Genomic DNA, 21,857 nt, shown 5'->3' on the forward strand with positions numbered 1-21,857 from the left:
AAAGAGGGAGGGAAATATAATGTAAGACATGTCTGAAGAAATAGGTTTAGGTTAGAATCTATAGGCTCTATAAAATAGCATGTTTTTTTTCCTAACAGCAATGGAAGGCTATTGATATTATAAGCAGAATGATGGAAAATATTTGCATTTTACAGGTAACAGTAGACAGAGTAAGAGAATACCAGGAAAAATAGACAGAAAGCTATAGTAATAATCGAGGTGAGGAATGAGGTGGCTTGCACCAAAGTAGAGGTAATAAAGAGGATCTGAGATATATTTAATAGATAAAAGCAGTAGTTGTTACTAATGGGTTGGCTATTGCAGGCAATGGGAATTGTATGTTCATGATTAATGACTATTTGGATGATAGTGCCATTTATCTGAGGGAGAAAAGAAATTCCATTTTAATTCTACTGGAGTGAGATGCCCAGTAACTTTCTTTGAGTGGCCCTCTTTTTGCGTTGCACTCTGCTGAGAATCTCTATCCACCTAATCCACACTATTGATCACATAAGAGAAAATAAACAATCCTACCTTGTTCACCACATGGAACAATGCCTGACACATAGAATGCACAGGTTAAATATGTTATGAAAAGTGACACATTAATGAAATAATGTTTATAGCTATCATTTGTGTCTGAAATTAGTGATTAATGATAATTCTGGGATATACATTTGAATTTCTAGGGAAATATTTACTTCTTTCAGAAAACCACAAAATACCAAAAACATGACTTTTATTTATAAGTTACAGGAGGGTAATCTATATTTTTACCTTGTTTTATTTTTTTGACATGGGCAGGCACTGGGAATTGAACCCATGTCTCTGGCATGGCAGGCAAGCATTCTGCCACTGAGCCACCATTGCCTACCCTACCTTGTTACTTTTATATCATAATAAAAGGAGCATCAATTATAATAGTTCTCAAATATTTTGGTGTTTGGAACCCCTTAAAACCTTAAAAAGTATTAATAGCCCCCAAAATCTTTTATTTATGCAGGTTATATTGATTGACATTTACCATATTGAAAATTGAAACTGAAAAACATTAAATATTTATTAATTGAAATAAAATTAACCCGTTGCATACTAACATAAATACACATTTTTAAATGTGAGACAGAATCAGTGAAAAACATATACGCTAGCCTCAAAATTTCACAGTTACTTCTACAATACTCAATTCATTGGGGCAGTTACAAAGTCATTCCATTTACAAGGGGAAAAGAAATAGAGTCCATCTATTGGTGGGGAAATGACAAGGTTCTAGAAGAGCATGTGGAATTAGAAACAGTTTTGTGGCAATTTTTGGGAAACACAATCTACTACATCACATCACATTGTGATGTTTTCTCAACCGGGGTGAGAGTTCCGTAAGAGCTGTGACTGTTTCTTGCTTAATCCTTTATATATTTGCTAAGTAAATACATTAAATTCTCCATTCTCTGCATGTTAGTTTTATAAGGGAGAGAGAGGAGTAAAGGCACATTTAAGGAGATTCTGCCTGAAAGACTAGTAACAAAAGGCTCGGGTCACCCGGTCTCGGATCTGCTTGGTCTTCACACTGTAGACAATGGGGTTCATCAGGGGAGGGGACAGAAGATACACAAAGCCCATGACCACCTGGACCAGATGGGGTGCCTGCTTGCCGAAGCGGTGGATGATGGACAAGCCAATCATGGGGGTGTAGAAGAGGAGAACAGCACAGATGTGGGAGACACATGTATTAAGAGCTTTGAGTCTCTCGGACCTGGAGGCGATGGACAGCACAGTGCGCAGAATCAGGGCGTAGGAGAAAAGGATTAGCAGTGAGTCTACACCCACTGTGGAAACAATGACAAACATGCCGTAGATATTGTTGGCCTTGATGTCTGCACAGGCCAATTGCATCACTTCCTGGTGGAGACAGTAGGAATGTGAGAGGACTGGGAAGCCACAATAGGGGAATCTCTTGAGCATAAAAGGCAATGGGAAAATGAGGGCTACACTGCGGCCCAGGGAAGCCAGGCCAATCCTGCCAATGACTGTGTTGGTTAGGATAGAAGCATAGTGCAAGGGGCGGCAAATGGCCACAAAGCGGTCAAAGGCCATAGAAAGCAGCACAGAGGACTCCAGAAAGGATAAGCAATGAATGAAAAAGAGTTGTGCAAAACAGGCATCATGATGAATCTCTCGTGCTCCAACCCAAAAGATACCCAGCACTGTAGGGAGGGTGCAAAGGGATAGTCCCAGGTCAGTCAGAGCCAGCATGGAGAGGAAGAGGTACATAGGTTCATGGAGTGAGGGCTCTGTTTTAATGATAAAAAGAATCATGCAGTTGCCCAGGATGGAAACCAGATATGTGATGCACAGTGGGATGGAGATCCAGATGTGAATGTGCTCCAGACCCGGAATGCCACTCAGCAGGAAGGTAGAGGGAATGCTGCTACTGTTTTCCAAAGATCTCAGTGGCATCGCGTGTGGAAGGAAGGGGGAGTTGGATTTCCACCAGAATCCTAAAAATGATAGAGGAAATGCTAGTAATTGTGTCAGGAAAGAAATTAACCAAAAAAAAAAAAAAAAGGAAAAGGAATCAAACTAACCAAGAACTATACAACTTCTCCAGAGGTGGATGCCTGGTCCCTGACTTCCTCTCAATTTTTTAGAGGTAAATTTTTTACATCTAATACTGCCATAAGAAAACTGAGATGAGGAATTGTTAAGTGACTCGCTAAGGTTGTACAACTTTTAAGAGATAAGAAGGATGAGCTGGATATTCTCTGCATGGTTCTCTGCCCTATTCACTCAGCTCTGACAACCCTGGACTACTTCTATCAGGCTTTTTTGCCCTCCAGCTTTGTGTTAGGCTCAGACAATGGGAAGCACCTATAAGAGATAGTAGAATGGGAGAAGAGAGAGTTCAGCCTTCTAGCCTGAGACACTGTGGATTGGCAGTGACTGGGTTCTGCTCCCGAAGGCCAGAGCTTTTCTCCTACAGCAACAGGTCTCCTTGGGTTCCAGGAACTGCGCTCATTCCTTACACCTTCATATCTGCTTTTCAAACTTAACTTTGCCTACCTTCTAAGGAGATCTTTCTGCCAGGATTCTCATCAACTTTCCAGCCATTCTTTAATGTTGTCTTCCTTTCCTTTCCCTTGCTTTGCTTCCTGTGCTCTTCTTTTTTCTTTATTTAACCTCACTGGCCACCTATTGACTCTTAATCTTTGACATAAGCCCACTTTTCACCTACCTCCTCCTCTGGCCTCCCTGACTTAGAATCCTGGCCTGAAACAGATAGCTCAGAAATGCTGCTGGACTCACAGGATTCCAGAGAGAACTGGAGGATGTGTTAATAGTGTGTATGAAGCTATTCATGACCATAGGGGAAGAAATCAGAGATCTTATTCAGGAGTCAGTAACTGGCATTCCCCAGAAATCTTAAGACTTCAACTGGTGTGACCTGAACAATAGGGAAGGCAGAAGCACTTTCCTTCATCACAGCCATCTCCAATCACTAATACAGTCTGCCAGAGACCATAGGAAAAATGGTCAGTGATGCTGGCAGGACCCCAGGCTTCTAAAGATGATGAAATAAAGGCTTAGGAGAGGACAGCCACTGGACAGAGGTGATATGCTGAGTTAGGTCTCCTAATGTCCAGAATGGATCTTCCCAATCCTAGTTAATAATCTCATTAGATTATAAACTCATAGATGAAAGGGCCTTTGCTTTGCTTTCTGCTATAAAGCCAGTAATTAGAATATGCAATATTGTATGACAGATGCTTAACAAGTGTTTTTTTTTAAATTAGAGTTAAATATTATCTAGTTAGCTAGTACTAAATTGGCAAATGCTTTATCTCCTTTAAAAAATCCTTTAATTAAAGCACTATTAATAATACCCAATTATAGATGAGGAAACCAAAGCTTAGAGGGAGAATAATTAATTTTTCAAAGATTAGAGAAAAAGTAAATAGCTAAAATGGAATTTGAACCAAGACCTGATATTTCTCTAGGGTCCAAGGTCTAAACAAGTTTTATATTGGCTTCCCACTAGATGACAGTTCATTCTCAAACAGCAGCAGCTAGCATAAAATCAATGACTTAACAGGTCCTCAATGGGTGTTGACTCTTTAGTAAAATTAATAAATAAATCAACCTGGAGAAATAAATATAAACATATACATAAATATTTTATCTCTAACTGCAAATACAAGTGTTATTAATAGCCAGTATCAATGACTCATTGTGCACTTATCCACTTACAGGTCAGAAAGAACTTATGATGTGTTTCTCAGCTTCTGCTGCAGCCATCATCAGTAGTGACCTTATTATCCAATGTTGTGAATTCTGAAGGGACATGGCAGCCTTGTCAGGCAGGGAGAGGAGCCGATAGGCAAACTACATTGGCTAACAGTCTAACTCAGAAAACAGGAGGGAGAAAATGTTTTTGACATAAAAAGGAAGTAGAATGGAAAAGAAATAAATAAAATATCTGATAAATATCAACAATTTGCCAGACACCGCACCAGGGACATTGCATAAGTAATAGCAATTCCACCTCATAAAAACCTCACTTATGAAAATCTTACCTCAATTTGCAAATGGGGAAGCAGAAGTTTAGAGAGTTTAATAATGTACCTGAAGTCTAGGGAGATGACTCTCAGGGATGAGCCTGGCACTGTGGGATCAACAATACCATCCTGACTAAAAGGGGGAAAAGATGTGTAACATATAAGCTATCAGTGGCTGAGAGAGTTCAGATAGAGTCGAGAGGCTATGCAAGCTTCAGTTAGACAACTGCTACTATCATAATTTGCCAAACCCCAACCAAAACTATTCCAGTGAATCCTAACGAACACCTAGGGCAATATATAAGTTTCTACAGAGGTTCCATGTAGTAGGGTAATTTTTCAGAAACCTACAGCCTCCAGATGGGTCCCTGAACCAGATAAGTCCTGAAATCTAGAGGGCCCAGGCTCTCCAGAACATCAGCTAGTTCCATCACCCTACCCCATATTATTGACAGCCCCTTCCAACATAAAAAAGTTAGAATGGTCATAGCCCAAATACCCCTAAAGAGTGAGATAGAATGATCAAAGGTGATGGTGGTGTTACACAGAAAAGGTAGGGTTTAACAAATGAGTATGATTGCTGAATCATTATATTGATATTTCTTTTAGTCTCTAACATCTTGGAGCAGCTAGAAGTAAAAACCTAAAATTGTAGAATTGTAACACATACCAACCTCTAAAATCTGTTCTGCAACTTATTGTTGCAATGTGCTTTGAAATTTATTACTTTTTTGTGTATATGTTATTTTTCACAAAAGAGAAAAATACATATATTTTTTCTGGTCTCCAGTGTTTTGGAGAAGCCAGAAGGAAAAATCTGAAATAGTGGAATGGTAACACATAGCAAACTCTGAGATCTATTTTGTAACTACTTGTTGAAGTGTACTTTGAAAATCATTGCATTTTCTTTCTGTTCTTCATATATATGTTATATTTAACAATAAAAAAAGTTTTAAAAAATAATGTGACTAAAGTCATGTAGCCAATCAGTGGCAGAACTGGAATTTTGACCAAGACTGTGTCAACCAAGAAATCACTTGGTTGCAAGGCAACAAAAGCACTTATCTGGGGTCTTAGAAAGAGTACAAAAACAGGTAGAAACTCAACCTGTATACCATCTTGGGGTTTTCAAGCAAGAGTTTTTAAAGACAAGATTATGAGAGCTGTTTGTAAAGAATTATGGTTAGTAGATATTTGGAGCTTTCCAAATGTTCTTCAAATAAGACAGTTTAATGACTTCTTTAACTTGCTTTTCATTCATGGTGCCCAGATGTCCTAAGAAACATTGTTGCTTTTGGTTTTGCATATCCTGGCAATCTGTGATATCTGGCTGAGATGGGCATAGAATTACTTTCTACATGGCCATCAGACTCCATTTTTAATTTCTTAGCCATAGTAACTCCATTTCATTTTATCTCTTTTCTCATTTCCCCCTTCTGGTCAATAACTTTCTCCAAAAGCATTTCAGGTCAATATTTGTAATTAATGCCTTAGTACCAGGGAGGTCATCCCTGGGAGTCATGTCCCATGTAGGAGGAAGGTTGCGGGTTTATTTGCAGAGTTTGGCTAAGAGAGGGGCTATATTTGAGTCACAAAGAGGTTTTCAAGAACTTAGGCATTAACTATGGTCAAGCTTAGCTTCATTATTAATTTCATACATACAAGATTCAAGATTATGGGACTGGCACATTAGCGCGGCTTGGCGGGTATGGGACATTTGCTTCTTTTAATCCTAGACAGAATTATGCTTCTTTGTTAATAAGTTTGGATTGCAGATCAATTAGTTTTCTTGAGGAGAAAATTTTGGCTTGACATTTAATAAGTCTTTAGTATTTTTTTTATTATATAAGTTGTAGGTTTATAGAAAAATTATGCAGAAAATATAGAATTCCTTTATAGTGCTCTCCATTAACATGTAGCATTAATGTGATTTATTTGTTGCAATTGAGGGCATTGTACTATTAACTATAGACCATGGTTTACATCAGGCAGTCCTTAGCAATTTGGCATAATTTGGGGGAACAGTTCCACCTAGTATTTGTAGGATCCCTTACATAATTTTCCAGCTTTTCCTATTTAGCTGCTTTGATTTATTTATATTCTCTGTTTCACCTGGACATAAAGCCATATGTACAAATTGAAGAAATGTCAGGCAGGCAATACTGGATTTTAAACCTCATTTAGAATTCTAAGTTCTTATTTATTTATTTATTTATTTGGATCTGTTCTGGGATTAGGATATTCCTTAACAATAACCTTGTATTCTGTTCTTGATCAGGGGCTAAACACTACAGTGGGTGCCATTTTGCTAGTCTTGGAAGGTCTGGTCTTCGGGGCATTTGCAAAATTTTATTAGTCAGTAAAAGAAGGATCTAAGTGTTAGGTCTAGATGCAAGAGTTCTTCTCCTATGACATGACCTACCCCTAGCAAATATTTAAGAAAGTCTCTCCCACCCCAATCCACACAGCCCACATCTCCTTCACCCTCCAGCAGTTGTACTCTTGAGAAAATCTCCCATTACTCAACTTCCACTCTCTGACAGTTACAACCCAGCATAACTAAGGCAGCACTTAAATTTTAAACTTCACCAATGGAAAGATGCCAAGTCCCAAAAACTCACCAATGAAAGTCCTTCTGACCCTTACCCCCAAGCCATAAAAACCCTGTCCCCTACCAGTTCAGGGCAGCCATCTCTCTCTCTCTCTCTCTCTCTCTCTCTCAACGCTATCCAGGTGGCTCTGTTTTTCCCTGAAATAAAGCCTTTGTCTGACCTCCTTTGTCTTGCCTCATTCCCTATGCGTTTGCTGAGTTTGCCTTTCAGGAAGGAAGGCACAAAAAGGGGAGCAGTAGGACTAGGAAAAGCAGAAAGGGCAGCACTGTCTAGTCCAGTCTTTTCAGTCTGAGGGTTCTTAAGGCTAGATTTTTCTTTTTCTTGTGCTCTTTGTAAGGAGTCCTTTAAATAAGTTTTTGGAATCAAATTTTGGCTAGTATGGTATGCCAATTACAGAATGCGTTCAAATTGCTTTTGGGGAATCTTCAATAGTATTTGGAATTTCCTTGGTTATGACACTTAGTTCAGTTTTAGTTAAAGGAATGCAGGAGCTAGAGGCAATTTCTGAGCTTCCTTTATTAGGTTTGACTTTAAAAGGGGTTGAGGAGGGCAAGTCCGAAGGAGGTTTAGAGCCTTATTATAAAGGGGCAAGTCCACGAGGCCCTTAAGATCAATAGGAGGAGGACAGGAAGGTGAGAAAGAAATGGGGCAGCCTTGGAAATACAGAAGTTTCACAGTTTTTCAAGTTTAGTTACACAGTTAGATAAGTCTTTGTCTTGTTAATTTGGTATTTGTTTCTTGAAGAGAGTCAATTTTGGTATTTGTTAAACATTTGGGAACTTCCAAGTATCAATTTAAAAAGGTATCTCATTTATGTGGTTTGATACATAGCCCCTATTCTCTAATTACTCACATGAAAAATATACTGATTTGGGCATATTAAAAGAAACTTATTGCAGCCAATATAATTCTAGATTATATTTAATATTTTTGGTATGCCAGTTCCAGTGAGATGAAAATTTACAGGATGTAAGATGATAATTCTTATAAATAAAACCAGCTGGAGTACTTGTTGGTGGTGTACCATGCAAATTTTTGAAGAATTAGAACCCTTTGTTTCTGGTTGAAAGCAATCCTAAAACCTAAAATCCTAACAGACTCACCAACCGAAAACCAGGGTCACTGGGGAGACAAAAGAGCAAAAGGGGCGCTAGCTAGCACCGTGCTTGAATCCAGTGGCACTCCAGGGTAGAGGTGGAGGTTGCTTTGGATCCCACTTCTGAACACCAGAAACCTCGATTGAGAAATTACAGACTGAGCTGCAAGGCAATAAAAGCACTTATTTGTGATCTTAGAGTTGAAATTCAGGTAGCACAGATTAGGCAGCAACCCAAACTGTGTCCCATCTTGGGGCTTCCAATCAAGGGTTTTAAAGGAAAAGAAGAACATTACATAGCTGTTGGAAGCATTGTTGCTTTGGCTCTGTATACCTTGGCACTATGTGATATCTGGCAGAGATGTACGTAAGGATAACTTCGCTCCCAACTCCCTTTTAAATCTCTTAGCCCTAGTAACTTCATCTTGTTTTATATCTTTTCTCAATTGCTTTTCTTTCTCTTGATCCAGCTTCCAGTATTATTCCTTACACATGTGCCCCTACTTGTTCCCTACCCCATCCTGAAACTACTCTTGCAGTTGTGGGACTGCAGAGAAAAACAATCCAGATTTCAAGAAAAGAAAATAAATAAAAGGACCAAAAGGCAACTTTAGACCTCAACTGTTGTAAATATCAAACTTACCTGACCTCTCCACTCCTTTCCACTCTCACCCCAGCTACCCAGGTACCTGTGAGGCCTTAAATAGGTAGGCTCTTTATCTCTCTCCTCCTCCCTCCCATTCCATACAAGCTCCAGATGGCTTATTACCACAAAAGAAAAGCTTTTGAACAAAGTGGTCCTAAAGCCAACCTTAACCACCTCTGTAGAAACAAACCATCCTATTTGCAATCTCAGAGATCACTCACCCCAGTGATAAACCACCTTACAATCTTCTAGTGCTTTTTCTTCAACCTACTCTCAGCTCTTAAAAAGTTTGCAGTCCTTTGTTCGAGGGAGAGGAATTTTAATCTCTTTCTCTTCCTGTAGCTCTCCCTGAAACTAGTTATCTTTGCCTGTTTAACATAGTCTGCTGCAGTTATTCCTTTGGTAATTCGAACTTTGATCTCTGGAACTTCAAAGCTCATTCTGAAAATTTAGAAAAATGTAAGTCAACAAATCCAAGCAGTGACTTAAGGTAAGTCATTCTGAAATGGGTGGAGGGTCAAATGATGAAAGAGGAAAACAGCAAAGTCTTCCATTCCCACTTTCTTGTTGCTGTCAGCTCAAGACAGACTCTCTTTGGAATCTTTTGCTTCACATTTTAAAGAGATTGTACAGAAATGGAACTGAAGAGAGAGAGAGAAAGATGAGGATAGGTTGGAGGAAGAGTCCTGGATATAAAAGAAAAAACAAATAGGGAGGTTGGGAGATGTCAGGTTGGGAAGGACGGCCTTCAGCCTGCAGGCAGGAGAGGATTTAGGGAGGTATCTCATTTAAAGATCCTCAGGAAATTCTTGATCAGGTTTGATGAGGATTTGGTTGTTCCTGGCCAGAACTAAAGCAGTTATCCTGGCAGAGTGGGAATGGGGATGGGTGGTATTTAAGGAAAGGTCTTTCAGTCTCTGTTGCTAGAATTACATTACTGCACACTCAGGGAAATGTTCTTTTAGATCACAGACACACTTTTCTCAGAGTCCCCCTCCATCTCTTTGTTTTCTTGGAGATAACTCCAGATTCTGCTAACCCTGGGCTTAATGCTAAGTGGTAGGTACTGAACCTATTCTAATTGAGCCCATCTCATGTCTCAATTTCAATTTACTCACCTGTCTTGCTTGTCTCCATGAGTCTTATCAATATCCCTACCATTCCCATATGGAAGGCAACTCTCTGGGCAGGAAACAAATGTGAACAAATGTGAAAAGCTGTTGGCTGCTTCCCGGGCTAATGTTAATAAGATGGGGTTAGAATTAGGGTGATGAGCAAAGACCAAATTCCCAGAAGCGGTCAGCCCTCAAGGGGAAAGATTTCTCTGCCAAGAACAGCAATAAACAACTCCTGGACCAAACAATTCCCAGCTGGGTGAGTCATCTCTGGAGAAAGACGGAACTGACCCACTCAAATGCACTATCTACCTCTAGGTATGGCCCTGGAGAGAAAGGAGCGTAGGAGAAAGAACCCCAAACAAGGAAAGCAAAGTGGGAGTAAGTAAAGCTAAGCAATAAAAGTGGATGAACTCAAGATTACAGGGCCTCTTTCCTCTCACCTCTTTTCTTGCTTGAGTGCTGGCATATTCCTCTCACATACATCCTTGGTAAATTTTCTACCTGCTTACTCTAAGCTATGCTGTGCCTTTGACTTCTTTCTCGTGCCATGGCCAAGAACCTAGGAAGCTGAATCTGGCAACACTAACACTAGCCCTGGGGACCCCTAAAGTTGACAAGACCTGATTGTAGTTGGCACCATCTGCAGCAGACACCTTTGATGGTCTTTCTTGTGCCTCAAATTCGCTTCTGTCCTCTCTCTGGCCAGAGCTCAGGCTGCACCTTCACGGATCTCTTCTGGGCTTCCCAAATCAGCAGCAAGCATCTACCCCTCATACACCAAGTCTTGACCCAGAAGCTCCAGGCATCATAACAAGGAAGAAGGAAGGCTAAGACAAGAGGCTCTGGGGGCTGTGGAGGGATTAGAGAGTGCATGTTTAACATATTGATTTTTATGCAACTACCCTTGGTTCCCACTGAGACTCTCTCAAGGATCCGTAATCAATTCCCTACCAGGACTGAGTCCCTGGGTCTCATTAATCTCAGACCTTGGGGACTGGGGGGGAGAAGAATGGGTAATGTCTTGTGAGATGTCTGAATGGGATGCACTTTCAGCTCCTGCTGAAAGAAGTCGTGAAACTTTTCAACATCCCTGAAATTTCATGAAAGCATAGTGGGTATGGTTAATATTGTTTCATGTATGCATATACATAGAATTTATACACGCTGATACACTTTGTATGTCACAGTGTACATACTGGGTATGTATAGTCATAATTGACACCTAAAAAATGGCCTTTAACTGAAGCCTTTCCCATCACTGAAGGACCAGTTCCAGTTCCTGGAAACACTGTTAAGTGTTTGTGTATATTCTTAGTGCCCCACATAAACCTATATACTCCTGACCCCCTACTCATCTCCTTTTTCTATCTCTGATTCAATTTCTTTCTTGGCATCCAATAACTAATTGGAGAAACTAACGCATTCTTCTATCTCAGTGGGATACTTGAACCCCTGTAAAGGAGACCTAAACCTGAAAAGGAGTTTTTATGTGTTAATACAGGGATATGAAGAAATAAGCATCCACTTTCAGATTCTAAGAATGCTGATAGAACATTTTCATTTTCCAGCTAATCAATATCTGGTTTGTTGGATCTCTTTTGAGAATATATAGGTATAAATATTGATGAGTGCCCCAAAGCCCCCAAGTAGGTCACAAGAGGTTATTCCAATTCATTGATGGGGCTTATCCCTTTGAAATGTGGCAGGCTTCTTCTTGGGCCACATTCCATTAATCCTTGACAGAGCATGCTGTACACATATTTGAATGTTATGAAGCAGTATTTCCCAAATCATATTCCCCAGACAGCCTATCAGAATCACCCGTGATGCTTATTAAGGTGCAATATATTCCTGGGCCCTTTCTCAGCCCTATAGAATCAGAATACCCAATATTTGTGAATTTTCATTTATCGTTGTCTTTTTGTTTTGTCTTCAGCTCTGATTCCAGAATTTTCTATCACCTGTAATTAAAAATGTATGCTCATCTTTTAGCTTTGGATTCCTTCCAAAACACAGTTACCTATGTATCCACACATCCATTAATCTATTTATTCACCTATTTAACAAATATTTTAAAAGTAAAATATTTTACATGAAATAAAACAATACATTTTATTTTTCTTCCCTCAAATAATATATATTTGCTACTTCTGAAACCAAGCAGTGGAAGGAGAGAGCTAGTATTAGACGTATTTTAGCTGAAAATATGTTTGAAAGTCAGACATTATGGAAAGAGAGAAAGACAAAGAGACTGGATTAATAATTCAATGGCTTTCAACAGCTTTGATTAAAAAGGACATAGAGTTTGATCCACAGGAATGAAAATACTATGAGGGACAAACAAGATATGTTGTGGGGAAGGTAAAAAAAAAACAAAACAGCCAATATTTCCTAGCCCAGAGAAGAATGGGAAACAGAAAGAAAGCAGTAAGAGAAGAGGCAGAATGTAAGGGAATATCTCAGATGCAAAGATACTATCTTGAGGGGAGACAGAACTAGGAGAGGCTGAAAAGGACCCAAAGGGAATATTATTGGATTGGACTGAGACAAACTGGTACCAAACTAACCTTTTTCAGTATTTTCTTGTTATAATTTCTTCTATGATAGGCAGTTGGTAGAAGTTTATGAGGAAGACAGATGAGTTAGAAAGAAAATAAGTAACCATTATTTTCCTGCACATCTGGGCTGTGATGTAAATTTTTTGTCCAAGTATATTTGCCTAATGTCTATGATGTATAGTTACCATGAACATATTATGCTATTTTGTATCTATTTGCATCTTTGTCTTTACTGTTGGGGAAATACAGCTACAAACAAAACTGTCCAACCCAGGAAACCTCTCCACAAAGGTAAGAAAGAAAGAAAGACAATTTTATTAATGGATAAGCATTAAAAGAGAATATGATGTTTAGCAGATCACAAGCTGCTAAAGAGATTTCAAAGAAAGAAAAAAATGTCACTTTTTTACATAGCCAGCCAGATACAAATCATTACATGCATGTTCTCAAGAAAAAGGATAACTAGCACTTAAGTAAGAGGATTTGACGGCACCATTTGCCAAGCACAGTTCATTGGGGGTGGTCTTTGTGTTTGCTAATTGCCTGTATCCAAAGGAAAAATAAAATTTCTCATATCTGTATGAAAGATATTCAGAACTTGGAGCCAGACACTTTAAATCTAATGGAAATGGTGAGATAAGGTAGCTAATTCCCTTGTTGGTTTCATTTCAGAGAGAGAACTTCCAGGGCCTTGACAAAGATATCCTAGGTTGTACGGCTGGCAAGAAATACATCTACATATATATCTTGAAACAAGATTTACATACGTCTTAAAGGGGCAGGGAAAAGATTTATAATGACAAGTTTTATATAAATCTTTTTGTATGACGATTGCTGTAGGAAGGGGGATGATACTCTTTCCCTTTTAGCTTCAATGAATGTTAATATTTTTTCTCCTTTTTTCAATTTAGTTTGAAAAGAAACTAAATTGTGAGAGGTTTTTTGATACCAAAGTATCAAAAAGTTCAGGTTCTGTATGCATGTGTATGGTAACATATATACAATGCAACATTCCCAGGTTTAACCACTTTCATGTATACAGTTCAGTGATACTGATTACACTCACAATATTGTATTATCATCACTACCATCCATTACCAACACATTTTCATTATCCCAAATAGTATGTCTGCACCCATTAAACAATAGCTCCCAACTCAGATTTTGAGGTCAGACAACTGTCTGGTGTTGGGCCCTTCATTTATTATGTATATTGGTTATAATTATTTCATTAAGCCTCTTGCTAACAGGTTATATGGGAACTTTTGAAGAAATTGGCCTTTTAATAATAATACAATAGCACTGAATTAAATGGTTTGAGAAACTTAAAATTTTAACTAAGTAATTTTTACTCAATGTTGTATGAGATAAGCATTAAGTTCACTTTAAAACAGAGGTTTCAATTAAAATTCCTGAAGTTGTTACAGGGCATACCTTTTGCTGTCATACTGAGGTCTCTTCTCCCCTCCTTGACTGTTCTGAGGGCCTTTCTCTACAAATAACCCCAAGGCAATTCTTGGACAAGATTTTAGGTTAGAGGCCTTGTTTTGGTTGGCTAATGCTGCCAGAATGCAAATACCAGAAATGGATCCATTTTTACAAAGGGGATTTATTAGATTACAAATTTACAGTTCTAAGGCATGAAAATGTACAAATTAAGATATCAGCAAGAGGATACCTTCACTTAAGAAAGGCAAATCACTTCAGAATTTCTCTGTCTGCTAGGAGGTATCTTCTGGTCCTTTGCTCTGGGATTTCATTGCTTCAGCTTTTGATTCCAGTGGCTTTAGGATGTTGGTTCTCTAAGCATCTTCAAATGTCTATGTCTAGGCATCTGCTCTCTGTATCAGCTCTCAGCTTTCTGTGTTGGCTCTTTTAAAGACTCCAATAAACTAATTAAGCACACTTTGAATGGGTAGGGCCACATCTCCATCTAATCAAAAGGTCCCGCCAGAGGGCGGGCTGCGGTGGCTCAGCGGGCAAAGTACTTGCCTGCTATGCCGGAGGACCTCGGTTCGATTCCCGGCCCCAGCCCATGTAACGAAAACGGAGAAACAAAATACAATAAAACAAGAAAATGTTTAAAAGATGTTTCCCTTTCTTCCTCTCTTCCTTCCTTCTATCCTTCCTTCCTTCTCTCTGTAAAAAAAAAAAAAAAAAAAAAAAAAAAAAAAAAAAAAGGTCCCGCCAGAATTTAAGAGGGCTACATCTCCATGGGAACAATCTAATCAAAAGGTCTCACCCAAGCAATAGAACTGTCCCTACAAGATTGAATTATGATTAAAAGAACGTGGCTTTTCTGAGGTACATAACAGTTCCAAACCAGAAGAGGCCTATATAAAAGAAAATTCATAATTCAGACATGTTCAGTAATCAGAATATGGCAGTCACCTAGCTGCTAGCTGAGAACACCTTGTTGGAATAAAGTTTGTATAATGGACAAAGCTTTATATTAAAAATTTGGCTCTTCAGTCTTAATTTCCAAAGGTGAGTCCAGTTGAATATCACTTGTAAAGTGCTTGGAACAGTTTGTAGAACGCAGTAAATGCTGTATAAATGTTGTGTCATTATTGCAACTATCATCACTGTTTTTGTTGTTATTCCCCAGCTAATTAGTAAGAAATCTGGTAGTGAGGAGGAGTAGACACAGCATGTTGGCTTTCTTTGGAAGTTAAAATATATAAACATTTCTCCCCAACCCTCTTGCATTCTTTAACAAAATGTTGCATGTATATCCAGGCATCAGTGCAAGATGTTATTTTCTACCCACTATTGGCTGAAGTTGAGTTGCTCTTAGGGTACCCTCTTAAACTGATTTTTCTAAGAATTCATCAGTACATACTGGCTCAAGGGTGATAAAAAGATTTGGTTTCTGGAAAACATATCCAATGGATGAGGTGTATGGAGGTGTTAAGATGTAGGGAAGTGTTGGCATTGAATACTGTCCCTCCAAAAAAAACATGTTCTCAATTTTAGTCCATGTTCCTGTGGATGTGAACCCATTATAAATAGTGTTTTAAAAATATGTTAAGATGAGTCAAAGTGTGGACTCATTTGTGAAAAAGATCTTTGAAGGTCCTATTTAAGTATGGTCAGCTGAATTGACATGGGCCTTGCTGGACTGCTAAATGCCTTATAAGGATAAGGCCATAGGGAAAAGATGAAATTCAGCAGGAACCTGGAAAATAAAGAAAAGGACATTGCCATCTGACAAAGGGATTATAGAGTTGCTCCCTGAAATTTTTCAACTATGTGTTTCCTGGGCCTCCTCATCGTTTACATTCCTAATGCAGGTCTCCTAACTTTTAGCCACTCAAACCTCAGTGAAGCTGTTTCTGTAGACCACTCATTTTTAAAACTCTTTTCCAGCAAGATTTGGTACCTCATGGACAACTACTTCTGGTTAGAAGATGGGTATGATGGAGATTAAAATTAAGTGGGGCCTTGCAGCTGATCAATGAAATCTACTAGGCCCAATGTGGAGGTGCCTGTGTTGAGCCCCATGTCAGGAAAACTAAAATTTAAGTAAGTTTCTTTTCCCTGTAAATGCCCAGTTGGCCCAGAAAACAGAATTTAATCAGCCATCACCAACTCCCAATTCTTATGCCAGCCAACTTTTCAATGCTAAGCAACTGCCTGCGTTAACCATGTCAGAAAATGTGGTCTGCATTAAACTATGAAAATTTCCTTCAAATGTACTCCCTTGATCTGTTTTAAAAAAGCCCATCACTCTCTTGGTTCAGTAAAATTTTCTCTATGGTGACTGGAATTTCCCCAATTCATGAATCAATTAAATAAAACTCTCTGAGATCTAACCATATTTTGCTCAAGTTTTTAACAGAACCCTAAAGTCCCTTCATCTAGATCACTATATCCATATTTTATGTGGTATTTCAGTTGAGAAAAGGATACCACTGCCATGAATTAATGCTATCCCTTTATTTAACTTAGTCTTGTAACAAGGCCAGCCATCCTTCCAATCAAAGCCTTTCTCTGGTATTCCCACACTCTTTTCTCTTCAAGTTCTGTGATTCCACATTCTGGAGCCTGTATTCCTAACTACTTGTTTCTTCTTTTCTCACAACTCTTACCTATTTGCCAAAAATTAATGTCCCAGGTGGGCCATGGTGTCTCAGCAGGAAAAGTTCTCGCCTACCATACTGGAGACCTGAGTTCAATTCCCGGTGCCCGCCCATGAAAAAAATATATAATAGGAAAAATTAATGTCCTAAGTAGTTGCTTCATGCCTGTATCTGTTAGTCTGCCTGAATATTAGAAGTGGTAGTTAGACTTTGTCCTCATGATAGAATATTTTCCATTATGCCAGACTGCTATGACAAATACTACATGATGCCACAACTTACACAACAGAAATGTATTGTTTCAGAGGCAAGAAGATTTGCTTCCTCTGGGAATAAGTAGCATTTTAGAACTGGCTTGCTTGTGATTCGTGGGGTTCTTGGACCTGACTCTTTCCCCACTGTCACATGGTGGCATCTTTTCCTTTCTCCTCTGGGTTCCACTGACCTCTACATCTGGCTGCTCCCCTGAGGCTTCCTGTAAATGGCCTCTGGTAATAGGACTAAGACCCATCCTGTTGTATTTGGGCCAGACCTAACTGAAGTAACCTCATCAAAAAGTCCTGTGTTCAATGGGTTCGCACCTACAGAAATGGATTAAGATTAAGATCATGTTTTCCTTCATTTCAAGCCACCACAGCAGTCATTGCTCCTACAGGTATGCTTCAGGATGATAATTAAGCAGGTGCTTATGGAGTAGGCATTCAGTAATATTTTCAGATTTGATTTTGTCAAGTCATAAAATGCAAAAAAAAAAAAAAAGAAGAAGAAGAAGAAGAATCTTTACTGGGTGCTCTTACTCTCAAACAATCCAAAATTGGAATAGAGAGTCAGGATATGCTATGCCTTGAGCAGCATCCAGAATCACAGGGAAGATACTGATAGCTTTATTGGATTTGGACTCCACCAGCTGACTGGCCTTCCTATGAAGAAACATAAATTCTATTTCCAGGAATGGGTCTACAAGAACATTGGTTTTTATTTCAGTGAAAGAATTCCTAGGTTTACAGGGATAGGTGAAAATGAAAAGAAACTAGGCATGTCAAGCTACAAAAGAACAGAAAGACTGTGTTATGTGTCCCCTTTACCATTCTCAGATTAAAGGTTAAATCAGATGGAAGTACAGTTGTCCCATGAGAAAACTGTCTGAGAAAGACGTTACTCTGGAGGATTTTTAGAAACTCAGAAGTTCTTTCAAGAGTTAATAAACTCAAGGAAAACACCAGAAATATATTTTTGTGGCAACACCAAATGCTGATGGGGTTGTGGAAAAACTGAATTACTTGTATATTGCTGTTGAGAATGTAAAATGGAACAGTCACTCTGGAAAAGAGTTTGGCAGTTTAAAATATAAATGCTAACATGCAGTTACTATATGACTCGGCAATTGCAGTCTTGGGTATTTGCGGTTTGGCCAAACCGCTAAGCTATCGGGGACCCTCTACTCCTCAGCTTCTCACTGCTTGCTAGACGACACTGCCGCATGCAGAAAAGGGGCTCGAGCCGGGGGTGTGGGTCCAAGGGGCACGCGCAGGAGACCTCGCTGCGGGTCTAAAGGACTGGAGGCCGAGTCAATTAAGGCATGAAGCAAGGTAGCTTTATTGTTGATAGATGCTTATGCCAGGGCCGCCAGTAGCTAAAGACCTCGAGGCTCGGTGAGCCCCGGACTATATACAGTTTGAGGAGAGGTGGAGTTAGGGCGTGGACTCCAGGGGAGGGTAGCCAATCACACAGGGAGGACGGATGGGTGACTGTGACGTCTGTAGGCACCATAGAGATGCTGTTCCTGAGTGTGCCCGTAGCAGCGGATATTGGGCAGGTGGAGGACTAAGGAGAAGGCCAATAGGGTTAAAGAGACAAGGCTGCATCATCACTACTCCCCGGTGAGGCTTGTAATTCAGAGGTCTAGAAGAACCGGACGTGCCAAAATGACAAGGGAGGGAATGAAAGAGACTAAGCCATCATGCCAAGAATAAAATTATGCCACAGGTATTTATTTCAGGGAAATGAAAATTTATATTCACATGCAAAAATACTGCACGTGAAATGTTCATGTAATAAAATCTGGAATTAGCTAAGATGTCTTTCAGCAGGTGAAAAGTAAACTTTGCCACATGGAATAACATGGAATACATGCAGGTTAGCAATATAAAGGAATAAACTATTCATATAAGTAATAATTTGGATGAATCTATAGGGAATTATATCAGATAAAAAAAGCCAATCCCAAAAGGTTACACATTGAATGATTCCATTTGTATAACATTTTTGAAATGATAAAATTTTAGAAATGGAGACTTGATTAGTAATTGTCAATATTAAGGATAAAGGACGGGGGAACAGGAGAGAGGTGGGTGTGGTTTAACAGGGCAAAAGGAGGTATCTTTGTGGTGTGGGAACTGTTCAGTGTTTTGACTATGGTGGTGGATACACGATATTACACAGGTGATAAAATTGTGTGGAACATAAATCACACACACACACACAAATGAGTACATTGTATCACTGTCATTATTCTCATTGTGATATATCATAGTTTCCCAAATTGTTACCATTGAGGGAAACTAGGAAAAGTATACCAGGAATCTCTGTATTATTTCCTACAACTGCAGGTGAATTGACAATTATCTTAATAAAAATGTAAATGCAAGTGCTTTTCACAAAGATCAATGAAAGAACCAGGATTTCTTGATAAGCTATTTTTTTCCACATTAGAAACTTTATTAGTATAATTCAAAAGTATCATCTCAATAGATGTCCAAAAAGTACTAAAATTCCATACCCATTCATAATTTGAAGTACTTATCTACCATACTGTAAACATAATCTTGAGCCTAGATACATAATCTATCAGCTAAATCCATATAGCCTTGGAACCTTGGATCTATGAGAATCACTTAATATTTTTCAATAATTGAAGTAGAGAGAGTGTTGGAGTGACCAATAATCATCTAATATGATAAAGACATTTGTGTGTATGTCTGTGTGTATGAAATATGACATATATTTAAAAAGCAACAAATTTCAAAGTACATTTTAACAATTAGTTGTAGAGCAAATTTCAAAGTTTGGTATAGGTTACAGTTCTACAATTTCAGGTTTTTCCTTCTAGTTGCCCCAAGACACTGGAGACTAAGAAGAAATATCAACATAATGATTCAGTAGTAATATGCATTTGTTTAATCCTAATATCTCTGTTATAACTCCTCCTCCTCCTTTGATCCTTTTCTGAATCTTTAGGGATATTTGGGCTATGCCCATTCTAACTTTTTTTCATATTAAAAAGGCATGTTGACAATATGGATATGGTGATGGAACTGGTTGATGTTCGTGGAGAGACAGACAACTCTGAGTTTCAGGACTTACCTGTCCTAGGAACCATCTGGAGGTTTTAGGTTTCTGAAAAGGAAGCTTAGTGCTTGCAACTTTTGTAGGTTCTCAGAGTCCTGGTTATTCTTAAGGGTTAACAGGAATGATGTTGGTCTTAATCAACAATATCTAGCTAAAGCTTGTATAAGAGAAATGTTTTAGTTTTCTAAAGCTGCTGGAATGCAATATACCAGAAATGGACTGGCTTTTATAAAAGGGATTTATTAAGTTACAAGTTTACAGTTCTAAGGGCATAAAGATTTCCAAACTAAGATATCCAGAGAATGATACCTTGATTCAAAAAGGCTGATGGTGTCTGGAACACCTCTGTCAGCTAGGAAGCACCATCAGGCTTGCATCTGATGGTCTTTTGGCTTCTGGTTTCAAAGTGCTTCTGTGGGGGTGTTTTCATTGTGTATCCCTCAAACCAATGAACAAGTGCAATAGTACAATGTTCAGCGGTGGTTTACCAATTCCATTCCCAAAGATATATTTCCCATCAATGTTTAAAAGCTATTTTCAGTGTTATCCTGCTGTCTCTGTTTTTAAAAACAATCAAGCACTTCTAAATATTTAGAAAGGCTAGATATTTCAAATAAGAACTTAAATTTTAGGTAGACTTGACCTATCCTTTGTGGGGTTAAGTTTCATATGAACAAAGCCCAAGACTGGGGTCTCAGTCTATAGCTTTGGTTGTCCACACTGCTTGTGAGAATATCAAAAATTCAACTTGGGGAAGTTGAATTTCTCCCCGTTCTCACCATTCCCCGAAAGGGACTTTGCTAATACTTTTCCACTCACTGATCGAATCACTTATACAGAGCAATCTTGAATAAACTGCACACATATAACAACAATTAATCTGAAAGTGATTTCTGAACGAGAACATTCTGGACTTGAACCCTTCCTTTTTCATCCTTCCCCCACAAGCCCTGAGAGTTACAATGCTCAAAATTAAGAAGACAATCATTCCTAGGAATTTTAACACAAAGTTAACAAGATGTATTAGTTTACTAACAGTATTCTTGCATACACTGGCAACCCTTTCACATCTAGAACACTAAATGTAAATTAGGACACTAAATGTAAATTAGGATACTATATACACAGCAAAGTAAAACCAAATGCACAAACGTAAGGAAAATAGATAATCTTGCCTCATTATAAACAAAGAGCCCTTTGCCTTTTCTTCTCCCTCTTTCCCCAAAGCAGTACACAAAATGCATACTACTCAGAGAGGTGGTTTGGCCATTCCAAAAAACCCTACAATATTTTATATGAATTAAAAAAAATTACAATATATGTTCTTTTATTACCCCTACTTTTTTAAAATATATTTTTATTGTAAGCAACAAACATACAAACATTCTTGACATGCAAACATTCTTTACATGATTACAATCAATGGCTCACAATATCATCGCATAGTTGTGTATTCATCACCATGATCATTTTTTGAACATTTGCATTTCTCCAGCAAAAGAAAGAAAAAGTAAAAAAGAAAAAACTCATATATGCCATAACCCTTACCCCTCCCTCTCCTTGACCACTAGTATTTCAATCTATTCAGTTTCTTTTAACCTTTGTTCCCCCTATTGCTTGCTTGTTTTGCATCCATATTTTTTACTCATCTGTCCAAACCTTAGACAAAAGGAACATCAGACACAAGGTTTTCACAATCACACAGTCATATTGTGAAAGTTATATCATAATACAATCATTTTCAAGAAACATGGGTACTAGCACACAGCTCTGTAGTTTCAGATACTTCCCTCTAGCCACCCTAATACACCATAAACTAAAAAGGGGATATTTATATAATGCAG

General features: G+C 38.6%; 1 protein-coding gene across 1 annotated transcript; it reads right to left on the reverse strand.

Moving 5' to 3' along the window:
* Window positions 1–1,515: 1,515 nt before the first annotated feature.
* Window positions 1,516–2,457, reverse strand: LOC143643524 (olfactory receptor 51G2). The gene has a single exon (XM_077112141.1). The coding sequence runs from the start codon at window positions 2,455–2,457 to the stop codon at window positions 1,516–1,518; it is 942 nt and encodes a 313-aa protein (XP_076968256.1).
* Window positions 2,458–21,857: the final 19,400 nt, after the last annotated feature.

The sequence above is a fragment of the Tamandua tetradactyla genome, chromosome 8 (genome assembly GCF_023851605.1).
Source record: "Tamandua tetradactyla isolate mTamTet1 chromosome 8, mTamTet1.pri, whole genome shotgun sequence".
Classification (NCBI taxonomy): Eukaryota; Metazoa; Chordata; class Mammalia; order Pilosa; family Myrmecophagidae; genus Tamandua; species Tamandua tetradactyla.

Coding starts and splice junctions, on each gene's coding strand:
- LOC143643524 (XM_077112141.1), bottom strand. CDS start 2,457: ATGCCACTGAGATCTTTGGAAAACAGTAGCAGCATTCCCTCTACCTTC.